At 32.4% G+C, this 14,106-nt stretch overlaps 1 protein-coding gene and 1 long non-coding RNA gene across 9 annotated transcripts in view; one reads left to right on the top strand and one right to left on the bottom strand.

The window, feature by feature from the left end:
- Positions 1 to 7,039, top strand: part of LOC127720172 (uncharacterized) — a 159,541-nt gene extending 152,502 nt beyond the window's left edge. For all 6 annotated transcript variants that reach the window (XR_007990650.1, XR_007990651.1, XR_007990652.1 and 3 more), the window contains exon 2: positions 6,698 to 7,039. This is a non-coding gene — a long non-coding RNA (uncharacterized LOC127720172). The remainder of the gene's footprint in view (positions 1 to 6,697) is intronic.
- The window catches only part of LOC127720149 (uncharacterized), a 28,046-nt gene extending 14,213 nt beyond the window's left edge, over positions 1 to 13,833 (bottom strand). Inside the window, exons 1-2 of one of the 3 annotated variants that reach the window (XM_052226617.1) lie at positions 13,731 to 13,833; positions 11,336 to 11,472 (exon numbers count right to left, since the gene is read on the bottom strand). Coding sequence is in view for 1 of the 3 variants with exons in the window: in XM_052226615.1 (XP_052082575.1) it covers positions 9,834 to 11,504 (1,671 nt within the window). In the remaining 2 variants the exon portion in view is untranslated. Of the gene's footprint in view, positions 1 to 9,720; positions 11,514 to 13,730 lie in introns of those variants that run through there. The other 2 variants (XM_052226616.1, XM_052226615.1) reach the window with 2 other exon arrangements.
- Positions 13,834 to 14,106: the final 273 nt, after the last annotated feature.

A 14,106-nucleotide genomic window follows, 5' to 3' on the forward strand; every position in this document is an offset into this window, starting at 1 on the left:
GAGTATTTTTTTACCACAAGATGGTCCTCGGATTAGAATCTTGTTCGGCTTCCAATTGGATTATATAGGATTGGAATTACTTTTAATCGAAAGCTCATCCATTCAAATTTAAAATTCACATTTTACCAAGTATAGAAAATATATTCAATTTCTGAACGTAGGACCCATTAAAAAATTGCATTTTTCATTACGTGAAAAAATAAACATTGTTTTTCAACTGCATTTTAAGTCAACTTTTGCCGCATGACCATGTATATATTTTTAGCTGTCATACAATGCAGACATTTCTAGTAACAGGAACAGCTACCAATTTTTTCTTGTTTATGTAGTCTTCAAGAAATAGAATATGGAACACTAAATAATTCCGCTCTTTTAACCTGATTCTACATCCCCCGCATTCTGAGCTCACATGGACTCTTATCTAGACAACCCGCGTAGCTATTCAGACAGACACACCGCAGTCACATGACAGATATACTATCGGACTGTTCCAAGTGATCATTTTTCTACAATCTAGGGCCAGTGTTTGTGATCATTGAATTAATTGGCAAATGAAACACGACTAAGGAAACACTATAAATGTGAAATCTAGAGCCAATAAAATTTACAAATAGGGTCTCAGGCTTCACCAGGTGAAAAGATTCCGTAAACACAGAAGCAAGCCTACTTGTGGTCATAAGGCATAAATCAAATGGATGCACCCTTAATATCTCTTAAACGATATACAAAGTATATTTTATAAATAGCAATACATACTGAAAGATGTCCCTGTCAGATGTACAAGGCTTATATATATCCAAAGTTTGTCGATACGTTATACATTATGGCAGTCTATAAAATATTCCCAGGTAAAAGCAGGTTTAATAATCCTACGGTGTGTATAACAAAATGATTTGTTACCTTTTGATAAGGGGTATCTCAAAGTTTACAAAGATCACACTCAGGTATTTACAATAACTTTATCTCCAATGGTGGTTTGTCATATTTATATTATATACTGCATAAAACAATTATATATTTCAATGATGTTTTGATTGATTGATGTTTAACGCCACTTTTATGCTATTTTGTGGCGGTCAATTTTTATTGATGAAGGAAGCCGGAGTGCCCTGATAGAAAAACTGACCTTCAGTAGGAAAACTTATAATCCTAGTCAGTTACAATTGTCAGGTTATAATAGAACACATCATTGACGAATTAAAATAAATTTGTACTTCGAAGCATCCGGGTCCTAGTCGTCTCATCAATACAATTAAAGTTCATTATAACCTGCCTGTTCAGTGAAATAGTATTGCCAGATACTCAGAATGTTCTTATTGAAAAATTTAAGAAAAGGTGAAATTTAATGAGTTGAAAAAAAATCCAAAGAAATTGTTAATCATTTTATGATTTCATGAGGACAACTCGTCGACGATAAACGAAGCCTGGTCAGATTTTACTCAGTGCAAACAATATGTGTGATAAAAATGTTCCGAATACGAATCCTCTTAGCAGAATTAAAAAATAGTATATTAATAAATAAATTTGTCGTAAAATGATGCTTTTTTAAAAAAACGAATTTTGATCACAATATTGTAAATTAATGTATAAAATTAAAAATCAGTTCTTATCAATATTTTGCATAGTTTTAAATGTCGTACACCATTCATTCACACCATTCCCGATCGCACGTTACACCATTACACCATTCCCCTTACACCATACATAATAGCATCATAGCACCATACACCTTCTACCATTGCATCATATGCCATACACCATTACACCATATACGTTTTTTGTGAAGTTTACACCATCCAAGGGCTGTACCGTGTTTTGAAAACATATACTTTCATTTATGGAATCAACCATTTACCAATTTCAAAGACCCCCTTTCTCTCACACAATCGAAAAGTTGGACTTAAATACATTTACAATACTTTTGAATTGCTTTTCTTACAAGTTTTAAGTGAAATCCACTAAATATTCATTCATAATATCTTAATATTTTGATACGACTCCTTTATTTATTTAGTTACCGTAGGGTGTGGGTGTCGGTATAATTGTAAGTGTCTGTAAAGACGACTTTTCGAAAATATCTAATGCATTCATGCCGATTGACCTATTATAATGTGTTGGATCAGGTTATTCAGGAATATATTTAAACAAAAACAAACAAAAAAACAGATATGTTTTCGGTTCATTATTTTGTACATAAATTAGGCCTTTAGTTTTCTCGTTTGAATTATTTAACATTTGTCATTTCGGGGCCTTTTATAGCTGACTATGCGGTATGGGTTTTGCTCATTGTTGAAGGCCGTAGGGTGATCTATAGTTGTTAATTTCTGTGTCATTTGGTCTATTGATGAGAGTTGTCTCATTGGCAATCATACCACATATTCTTATTTTTATAGTTTTTGAATATACTATGTGTGGGCGAAAACATGTCTTACAAGTTGATTTAAAAAGACTACTACAAGGACATGAAGGACACCTCTACGATCTATTTGTTGTAAGAATGTGAATCGTTGACATGAAGCATCGAACCCTTGTATAAATTCTTAATTTTGAAAATGTAAGGTTCCAATTTTAAGGGTGTTTACTTGGTGAAAGGGAGCAGATGTCTAACCTAATTTTTCACGGTCGTTTTGAAGTGAGTTAACAAGAAATTATGAAGAAAATGGGATGTGTCTTTCATTTTGGAGACAAGACGAAATGCTTAAATAATAACATAATTTAGATAAAAATCAAATGTTAACAAGTACTATCTTTTAAGGGGCATTAACTGTCGAATTCATGTTCACCGACTCGATTCAAAATGTTAAAAAGATGTAAAACGTATATAAAAATTACAAAAAAGTCATAAAGCAACAATTTATAATGCATTGACTCGTTACAATGTATCAACATTGCGTGTGTATCTTAGAATAGACGCCATCTGATTAACATTCAAGATTATCTCCGAAGTATTCCGTCGGTCATATGACCTGACGTAAACATAGATATGAATATAAATACACAGACAATTACGTGCAATCGTTTTATGACGAACCTTCTCATCGTTGGTCATTTTAACAAATATGATCAAGGTTTTGTAACTGATGATCAAACAATTGCTCACGCCTATAAAAAATCGATACTAAATGTTTGAAGATATGGCAAGTTCCATGAATTGTTTTGTAAAATTCGACAAAATTATTTGAATCAACATAGATTAAGAAATGAACAATGACATTCGGGTATTTAAGATCCTCTTAAGTTTCATTGAAAATCTTACAGATTGAAGTCGAATTTTTATGCTGCTATTTTACAAGATAATAGTTCACAAACAGACATGTCACCCTACCAAGATGCATTAACATGACTGCGAGCCAAACAGGATTTGCGTTTACTCTTAATGCACATACTTATCAGTGAAGCAGCAATTTCCAGTTGTGTTGTCTTTGTTTAACCAGGGTGGAAACTGAACCCTTGACCTACTGCACTCGAAAAAATCACGATACTACGAGACCATCGAGGCAGAATTTTCCTTTTGGAAACCGTATCAAAAATGGTGAGCTTGAAATTTTCTTATCAGTAGCTGATAATAGAAAAACTCATTCAAACTAACTGTTGGAACTGTTACAGTTGGTGAAAAAAACACTGTAGACATAACTGACGCCTGATTGTAAGGACGAGAAAAAAACACAATCATAATTATTCGAAATAGTTAAACTTGTTATCATTGTTAACAGTAAAAAATTTATTTGCATGTTTCAAATATACAAATATCACGATTTTTACCATGTAACATACAAAACCAAAAGAAGAAGTCGCATATGATTCATACATGTATGTATTTAAATCTCATGTTTGTTCTAATCATTTCATAAAATTAAACACAACAATAGTGTAGTTGTTGAATATCGATATCAAATTCAAATTCAAATTTTTTTATTAGCATAATACTACAACTTAAGTATGGGACAAAATGAAAACAACAAAGTATGCCCTGTCCTAAGTTATATTGTCTGCTTTAGGTAAAAACCTCTATAATCTCAAGTAGGCCATTTGAGCACGTCATAATAGGTCCGGGTACACAGTTATCGTCCTTTGATTTTCGTTGTCCACGAATATAGTCCCTAGTGTGGACAGTGTGTTACTTGTCGATTTTTTTTTATACCCCTTCCAAATTTATTTCTCCATGTTTTATGACTCAAATAGTAAGTAGGGGAGTGAAATAACACTGTAAAAAAAAATTGGGTCATGAATTTTAAAGTAAAGTAGTGATTTGGTCCAGCTGAAAAATGTTAAAAATTAGCACTTCTGAAGCTGTCAAAAGATTTGAAGACCCCCTTAACATGAAATTGTCCATATTTTGCACAGCACAGGACATCACAAACAGTGACGTATTTTTGTAACGAATATATAATCTTGAAATTCATACAAGTATTTTCACAATACTTGTCCAATCAATTATCATGATAATGACGGTATTGAAAGGCAATTTTATTTTGACTACAAACGATAAGACATAACACATTATCTAACGGAAACCACAACAAAAACATCATAAATAAATACAGGAATATTGGATGTATAAAATACCGAGACGCATATGGAAGACGCAATATAGGTACTGCACATTTTGTATATGAATAATTTTAGAGTGAGCATTATCAACTGTTTCCATTATTTACAGTAATGGATTTATTCAACTTTAAATATCGAAACCTTTATTTCAGTGCTGTAGATGTGCACTATCTTCTTTTTAGTAATCTCGTTATATATGGCAATCTTAATTTATGCGAGCATTGATAAATTGCAGTATTATGGAATGAAAATAGATCTTATTATGACTAAATGTGAATATCGAAAACGAAAAAGCAATAAGTTCATTTCAGGGCACGGATAAGAAAGCTCGTGACTGACGGAACAACACAGACATTGAAAAGTAAAATATCATATCAGAAAACTCATAAAACAAAGCAAAAACAGATGATACCTCAAAAGGTGTTCTCTGGAATACTAAGACAGTGCCTGATTTATTAGTGGATCCGTTGTGGTGGTCATACGGGTAAAAATAGGATGAATAGTCGTATTTATGTAAATACCAGGACCGGAGTGGGGTTATCGCCAGTGCAAATGGAACATATCTGTTATCTACAAAGAAGGCAGAATACACCAAGGGGGCATTCACAACTCAGTAGACGAAATACACTGACCATGCCATGCCAAAAAAAATAGAAAATATAAACAAAAAAGTTCACAAAACACAACATTAAACCTAGGATTGAGTGACAGGAACCCCACAAAATCTAAAAAAAAAACTCAGGTGTTCCGAAATGTTCAGCAGATCCTGCTTCACTTATGGCACCAACCGTGTTGCACATAATAAGTATACATTCGAATATGTTAAAAACGAGGAAAAAAGGACGATATTGTGAATAGACCATTGGATCAATCTGTTGTCATCTGTTTTCATAACTGTCAACCAACTCGTGATGGCGCCCGTAAAACATTCTAAGGGATGGCATCAACTCTACCACTTGGAGCGCTTGATTGAATACATTTGAATTAATCCACTAAATTGGCATTTTTACGATAATCTGTACAAGAAATAGTTTTTTTTTCTTTTCTTTGTTTCAAGTTATTAATTGCAAATTAAATATAAAACGTGATAATGTGGACGAACGACGATACATTAGTAAAATAAGACGTGACATATGGAGTAAACACAGAATAGAAAGCGATTAGTAAACCAGAATAAACATGAATGATTTTTTATTATCAATTGTTTGGGTTTTTAGCTAGCTGTCAGTAACTGCGAGTACTCTCAAATCGTACTTTCTTTTTAATTTGACCTGTTGATACTATTTGTAATGCTTTTTTGTTATTTAATGTTAACATGGATCTTGTCTATATACCAGCTTTGATTATTTGGTATTTAATTTACTACAAATTTTCACTTCTTCGTACTATGAACATCAAAATTATTTCATTTTTCCTTAGATGCTGTTCTTGGACCTGTACAGGAAGTTTTATCTAGCACTAATTGTATATTTTTATTGTTGATATTCACCCCATATGTACCAAGTGTTAGATTAGTTTTATTGATATTAAAGAAATTTCTTGGTATTCCTAAACGGAAGATTTTATACACACAGGAGAAGAAGTATACTTAACTACAAAATTATTTTCATTTACCTGTGTATAATATGACGCAGGTTTCTTCAAAAGTGATGATTTTCTAAAAATTGTTTGAAGTTTCACAGTGATATCATACTTTAACTTTGTTTAAACCTGTTAATTTACTTTTGACCCTAATTATTTATCCCTTGTAATTTTTTATTAACTGTGTATTTGCATTCAGGTGTCACAGGTCAAATTTATTCGTTCATTGTGTGTTAATTAACGTTTTTTATTTGAGTTTAGCCTTCCAATTGATATTTTATAGTGTGTTTTTCTATGTTGTGATGTTATACTATTGTTTCAGAAAAGGAAGAAGGTTTGGTACCATTAAAACGTTTAATCCCGCTGCAAATGTTTGCACCTGTCCTAAGTCAGGAATCTGATTACAGTAGTTGTCGTCTGTTTATGTAGTTCATACGTGTTTCTCGTTTCTCGTTTTTATATAGATTAGACCGTTGGTTTTTCCGTTTGAATGGGTTTACACTAGTAATTTTTTGGGGCCCTTTATAGCTTGCTGTTCGGTGTGAGCCAGTGCTCCGTTTTGAAGGCCGTACCTTGACCTATAATGGTTTACTTTTATAATTGTAACTTGGATGGAGAGTTGTCTCATTGGCACTCATACCACATCTTCCTATATCTATGAAATATGGATCCGGAGTAATCATGGACAAGACAGCGATTAGTCAATAAAACTCAACATGAAATAAGGTGTAAACGTAGATATGACAGCGATTTTTTAACTTTAATAAATATGAGATATTATGTACATGTAGATGAGGCAGCAATTAGTTTAACTAAATAAACGTTGATGAGACAGTGATTGGTTATCCAAAATATTTTAGAATGAGACAGTGATTAATTAACCAAAAAAAAAAAAAAACCAAACAAACGTAGATGTGACATCGATAAGTCAAATAAATAAACGTATATAAGATAGCGATAAGACTACCAAAAACAGTGCTAATAAGACAACAATAAAAGAGATAATGTGGAAGAACGATGATAAAATAGTAAAATAAGACATGAGATATAGCGTTAACGCAGACAAGAAAGCGACAAGCTAAACATGAAATATGGAGTAAAATGGGGAGACAGCTATTATCGATAAAAATTAACACGAAATTAGGTGTAAACGTAGATATGACAGATTTGTTAACTTAACTAAACATCATATATATATATAGGGCATGTAGATGTGACAGCGGTTAGTTTAACTAAATAAACGTGCATATGACAGCGAATAGTTCAACTGAATAAACGTGGATGAGACAGTGTTTGGTTAACTAAAATATTCGTGAATGAGACAGTGATCCATTAGCCAAAAGTAAACGTTAATGTGACAACGATAAGTCTAATAAATAAACGTAGATGAGAGATCGATAAGTTTACTAACTTCTGGATAATTTCAAATCTCGATCTTTCTCCGAAATTAACTTTATCAAAACTTTTGATTTTTCAACTCTGTATACCACAATTCCCTATGTGAAATTGAAAAATCGCCTTAAAGAAAAATCCACAATGCTTTTCAATATGAAAATGGAAGCATACTCTTTAAATTTTATACTTTGGGATACCATACGACATATTTTGTTATTGGTTAACAAAAAGGTAAAATATGCTACACAGAGGAATAAGTGATCAGTATGCTGGAGTTTTTTATTGACAACATATTTGTTGAATTTGGAGGTAGACTTTTTCAACAAATTGTCGGCATTCCTATGGGAACGAACTTTGCGCCTCTCCTTGCCGACCTCTTTTTATTTTCATATGAGTCGGAGTTCCTTCAGACACTTGTCAAAACAAGAAGATCAAAGAAGCCAGATCAATTTATTTTACATTCAGATATATTGATGATGTTCTTTCCATTGACAATCCAAACTTTTCTGAATGGGTTCCATTAATATATCCTCAAGAACTAGAAATTAAAGAAACAAGAGACACGGCTTCCTCCGCTTCATTTTTAGACTTATACCTCGAATTTGACAATAGCGGTCATCTAAGTACCAGAATCTATAACAAACGAGACGATTTTAATTTTGAAATTATAAATTTCCCCCACCTTAGAAGCAATTTCCAACTTCACCTGCATCAGGGATATACATTTTCTAACTCATTCGGTATTCAGGAGTTTGCAACTGCTACTCAGGCCTAATAAAATGTCACCAGTTTCTGAGTAGAAAGTTGATAAGCCAAGGTTATGTCAAAGAACGTCTCGTCCTTTTTCTTAAAAAAAATCATTGGAAGATACCAAGACCTCCTTGATAAATATTCCGTATCAACTTCACAAATAATACATGATGGTCTTGAAGTATAGATTCTAGGTACTGACGTTGTTTATCATCTTAACTACGTGTTATAGTGTTCTGGTATTTGTATTTGTAAATTATTAACCTTAACTGTTTATTCCTTTTTTAGGTACTATCCTTTTGGCGTGGCTCGGTTCTTTTGCATCCCGCCAATGTGTTGTTGTGCAGTGGTCATTTTTTGTATTCTTGTTTTTCATTTTTGCTTATGTGCTTTGCCTATATGCCATTTTGTTTTTTTCGTTGATGACAGATTTGTTTGTTTTTATAGTGATTAAACTTTTAACACAATGTTGATTGCTACATCTCTATTGTTGCCATTTTTACCTATTATATCTGTTTGTTTTGTTCACACATTGTTGTCAATATAATTGAATTTTATGCGACTGTCATACAAGTGAGAGGTATAGCTAACTATAAAACCAGGTTTAATCCACCATTTACTACAAAGTCAGGAATATGACAGTTGTTTTCCATTCGTTTGATGTGTTTGAGCTTTTGATTTTGCCATTTGATAAGGGACTTTCCGATTTGAATTTTCCTTGGAGTTCGGTATTTTTGTTATTATACCTTTTACCAAAACAGTGACAATGAGACAACAACAAAAGTGAGGCAAAACACACCAAAGAGACATTCAAACTCGGAAGTAGAAAATATACTGACAACACCATTGCAAAAAAAAAAAGAAACAGACCACAAGACCAACAACATAACACAAAATACAACATAGAAAACTAAAGACCGAGCAGCACGAACCCCACCAAAAAATGGGAGTGATCTCATGTGCTTCAATAAGCTGATTTAAACATAAGATATGGTGTGAAAGTGGATCTGGCAGCAATTGGTGAATCAAAATAAAAGTGGACGTGACAGTGATTAGTTGACCAAAACAAATTTGCACATGACGATAAGGTAACCAAAATGAACATGATATATGGCATAAAGGAGAGGCGAAAGATAACAAAAGAATTCAAACCCATAAGTCGAAAGCTCATAAATCGAAAAGTGTAAATGTGGATGTGCCAGCGTTTAGTTAAATAAAATATTTTTTTTTAGAATACTTTACACTCTCCACAGATGGAATGTCTTTAGGTTTTCAGTAGACAGGCACAAGGGAGAGAGGTGGTGGTATGTGCGTCTTTAAAACTGATTTACGCTCATCACATTATGTGCCTGTATCAAGTTTGGCTATCTACATTGGTATGTATTTCATATGATGACATTGATATCATAAATTCAAGATATGCTTAAGGCACAATAACAAAAATTAAATGCAATCTTATTTCATCCCAACAATAATATAAACATAAGCTGCAGATAATAATATAAACTGAAAATAATAATAATAATAATAATAAAAGAAATTGTATGATAAGAACCTTACTTTTCCTTGTATAAAAATGCCATTGCATTTGAACTATTGCATATTAAAAGATTGTCTGAATCAAAATATAGACTTGTTGGAGTAATTATCCCGTCGTCTGTGTCACAAATAACGCTGGCAAAACTTCCATTCAAATAAAGTGACACAACATTATTTGTCTTGTATCCTGCTATCAAAATAAACTTATCGTCTGATGAAATTGACCTTGGTGATCCTAAATTTGAATCTTTAAATGTCCAAATAGAACACCCTTGCATATCATAACACTGTACTGTGTCATTGCATTCGTCAGAACAGTAAAGTCTGTCATTTTTAACATGGACATAAAATATTCCCATACCTTCAATCGGTAAACATGCGTTTAACTTTCCACTTAAGTCCATTATCAAAATTCCTTCAGTCTTGACGACGACAAACAGTCTACCTTTATCGTATGAAATACCGTAACATTTGTTTTTGAAAAAGATGTCGGGCTCCGATTTGTTATTTGTCATATTGATTATTCCGATTCTCTTATGAGTACTCCATGGGAAACTCAGGGCAATTTTGTTATTGTCAATCACGGCGATATCAAATGGCTTACTAGTCAAATTGATATTGCGATCAAGTGTACCGTCCTCATTAAGGACTATTAATCGTTTATTACGAGCATGTGAGTCTACAAAAATCATCTGTTTGTTCGGAAGTATGATGCAACTTAGTATGGTACTTCTAAAAAAAGATTCCTGTGGTATCTTGATTTCTAACTCTTTGGATAATTTTAATCGATGGTCAACGGGATATTGTCCTCTATTTTTCTGTAAATGACAATAACCGGTATCTAATTTATTTACTCGAATATCTCCGAATGACTTTATATCCGCGCACGTAACGAATATACCTTGATTCACCTCAATATCAATGGTGATGTTTTGGATCAACTCTAAAAACGATGTAAGCATAGACTCATTGTAATGCAATGTTTTTTCGAGAGCTCTTGTCCCAATAAAAGTTTGCGTATCTGACGCATATTCCTTTAAAATATCCATCTTTTTTCGTATTACATCAAACTTATTCAGGTGATCGTTAAGGAATTTAACATTGTTGTCGATTTCCAGGTTAGAACTTTCGCATTTTTCATTTAAATCTTCAGTAATTATATTTTCTAACTGGTCTAGCTTATCGTTAATACATTTTCTATAATTTTTAACTGCATCTAAAATTACAGTTTTTTGTTTTTCAATTTCTACCTTATTGCTTTCTCTATCTCTTATATTGTCTCTCAATTTATCCATGACGTCAGCTATATTCGATTCTAACATTGAGACGAATGTTGATGTTTTAGCGCTCTTACTGACATCACTCAAACGGACAGCTGGCACACATTTTCCATGAGTAGTCTGCGTACATATCAGACATATAATCTCGCTATGTGAGGAACAATACAAGTCCTTTTCCTGATCGTGAACTTCACAGTATTCATTAAGAGGTATCTCTAGTGATTCTAACATTTGGTTACCTTCTACTGATATCACATGATGGTTCCTTGAATATCTGTGTGCATTGTGGTTCCCATAGCAGCTAACACAAAGAGGCTCTTTACAGTCAATGCACCATTTTGTAGCTATTTCTGTCTTGCTTTTGAATTCACATGGACTGCAAAGATGTTTTTTGTCATTAACATCCATATTTTAACTCTATGATAAAAAAGCAAAAAAAAGGGAATTAGATTTACTGTCATTATTGGATCTGCCGTAACTTAGTGTTTGTGCATTTTTGGCAGATATAGAAATAAACACTGCAAAACTAGATAAGTTATCTTACCCTAAGTCTAGCTACAGACGAGTAAACAAAAACATTAGAACCCCCAAAACTCAAAAATCAAGTTTAAGTTATAGTCAGGTTACCATTCAAATTTGAGTTTAATAGTAAAAGAATAAACGTTGAATTGGAGAGGCAGTTTGAGATTAAACTTTGAGAAATAGTTAGAACCGCGTCGAAGCAAAGTTTTCCAAGTACATATTTTCATTTAAGGGGTTCGAACAATAACACTACAAATAATGCCCAAGTTTCTTAAACGGCGAAATCAAATCATGCTTCTTGCTATTTTTGGCTTTATTTGTTTTGGCTGCGTAGAGGCAGGGCACACATAAGCTAGCCTTTTCACAGTGTTATTTACACCAGAGCCATAGGCAATAGACAAAGTTATCCGTATAAGAGCCTTTCAATTCAAGAATGATTAAGAATTTGGTTTTAATACACATAGTAGGAATGCTTGCAGCTGCTATCCGTACTTTATGAAACGTCATCAGTGTCTGAGTAGAAAGTTGACGAACTAGGGTTATGTCAAAGAACGTCTCGTCATTTTCCTGAAAAAGTTCATCACAAAATACCAAGAACTGGTTGATAAATATTCCGTATCAACTTCACAAATAATACATGATGGTCTTGAAGTATAGATTCTAGGTACTGACGTTGTTTATCATATTAATAACGTGTTGTAGTGTTCTTTAATTTGTATTTGTAAATAATTAACCTTTACTGTTTAGTCCATGTTTGGTACTATCCTTTTGGCGTGGCTCGGTACTTATACATCCCGCCAATGTGTTGTTGTGCTGTTGTCATTTGTTGCATTCTTGTCTTTCATTTTTGATTATGTGCTTTGTCTATATGCCATTTTGTTTTTCTTTGTTGTTAAACCTGTTTGTTTTTATAGTGGTTAAGATTATAACACAATGTTGACTGCTGTATCCCTATTTTTGACATTTTTAACTATTATGTCTGTTTGTTTTGTTCACAAATTGTTGTCAATATAATGAAATTTTATGCGACTGTCATACAAGTGAGAGGTTTAGCTAGCTATAAAACCAGATTTAATCCACCATTTTCTACATAAGGAAATGCATGTAACAAGTCAGGAGTATGAAAGTTTTTTACCATTCGTTTGATGTGTTTGAGCTTTTAATCTTACCATTTGATAAGGGACTTTCTGATTCGAGTTTTCCTTGGAGTTCGGTATTTTTGTTATTTTACTTTTTTTTTCACAGCAACTGATAAGAGTAAAATGTTTTGGTCATTATTCAAATAAACTCAGTAAACAATGTTACACACTTTAATGCTGTATTATTTTCATCTTTGCTTTTTGTGTGGGTTGGTATGACATTTTGGCACAGTTAAAAGTGTCTTAAATTCGAAAAAGTGCAAGATATGTTAAGTTTATCAGTTCATTCGATGGATGATCTATTGGATATGAATATGGGCAAGTGTCGAATTTGGAGATAAAAAAGAAATAACAACACATAAGGTTATGAATGAAATAGCTCCTGTTTTTGTTTACGTGATATAGTACATATTAAGAAATTAAAATTTTTTTTAAGGTTTTCAAACAAACTGAATTGGATTTTGTTCAAGTTAAGTTAAGATTAAGTTTTTTAAACATTAGTTGCAGCTGCGTCCAGTTTTGATACACACGGCTAGGAAAACAGTAAAAATTTGAAATATAGAATCAATATGCATCTGAAAAAACAAGGTTTTTTATGAATACCCAGGTAGAACGATGACGTAAACAGAGATGCCTTCTTGCGGCCCATCCCCTCAGAACAAAAATCTATTTATTGCACCCTTAAGATTTCTTAAAACGCATGTTCTCAGTTTTAATGCCTTTAGAAATATAACTTCATAATAACAATGTAAACTTAAAGAATTTATTACATATGCACTGGGCAATTTTTTCAAATTTTGTCGACACGTTTAGCGTTATGGCTGTCAATAAAAAAACAAAGATGAAACCGGATATAATAATATTTCTGTGCACATTGTTATTCAACAATAACAACAATTGACTGGTTTATAGAATACTATTGCTACAATGCATATGCAAACAAATAATTCTTTATATATCTGCTTATATATACCTTTATATAAAATACTTGCAATTTGCTATAAGAGACATACACATTTTCCTTTATGATATCATAAATCCATGCCGGTCGACCGATATCAGTTGTTTGCTCAGGTATTTTTGAAATGCAAAACTTAAATATGTGATGCGTAAATATTGTATTGCGTGTCCTTGATCTTTGTGTGTTAAGTTTAAAAGTATTTCATTCAAAATAAATTTAATGGGATTAGACAACAGGTCAAACCTAGTACGGAAGCCCTTGGAAAACAAATTAAAAGATATAGGATATTTTTATAAAAAAATAAGATTAAATACAATAAGATTGTTACTAAATACACATTTAACATAAATAGACAATAGAAATACATATATGTAATATTAAAAAAAAT

This window comes from Mytilus californianus, unplaced genomic scaffold (assembly GCF_021869535.1).
Source record: "Mytilus californianus isolate M0D057914Y unplaced genomic scaffold, xbMytCali1.0.p SCAF_11, whole genome shotgun sequence".
NCBI classification, from domain to species: Eukaryota; Metazoa; Mollusca; class Bivalvia; order Mytilida; family Mytilidae; genus Mytilus; species Mytilus californianus.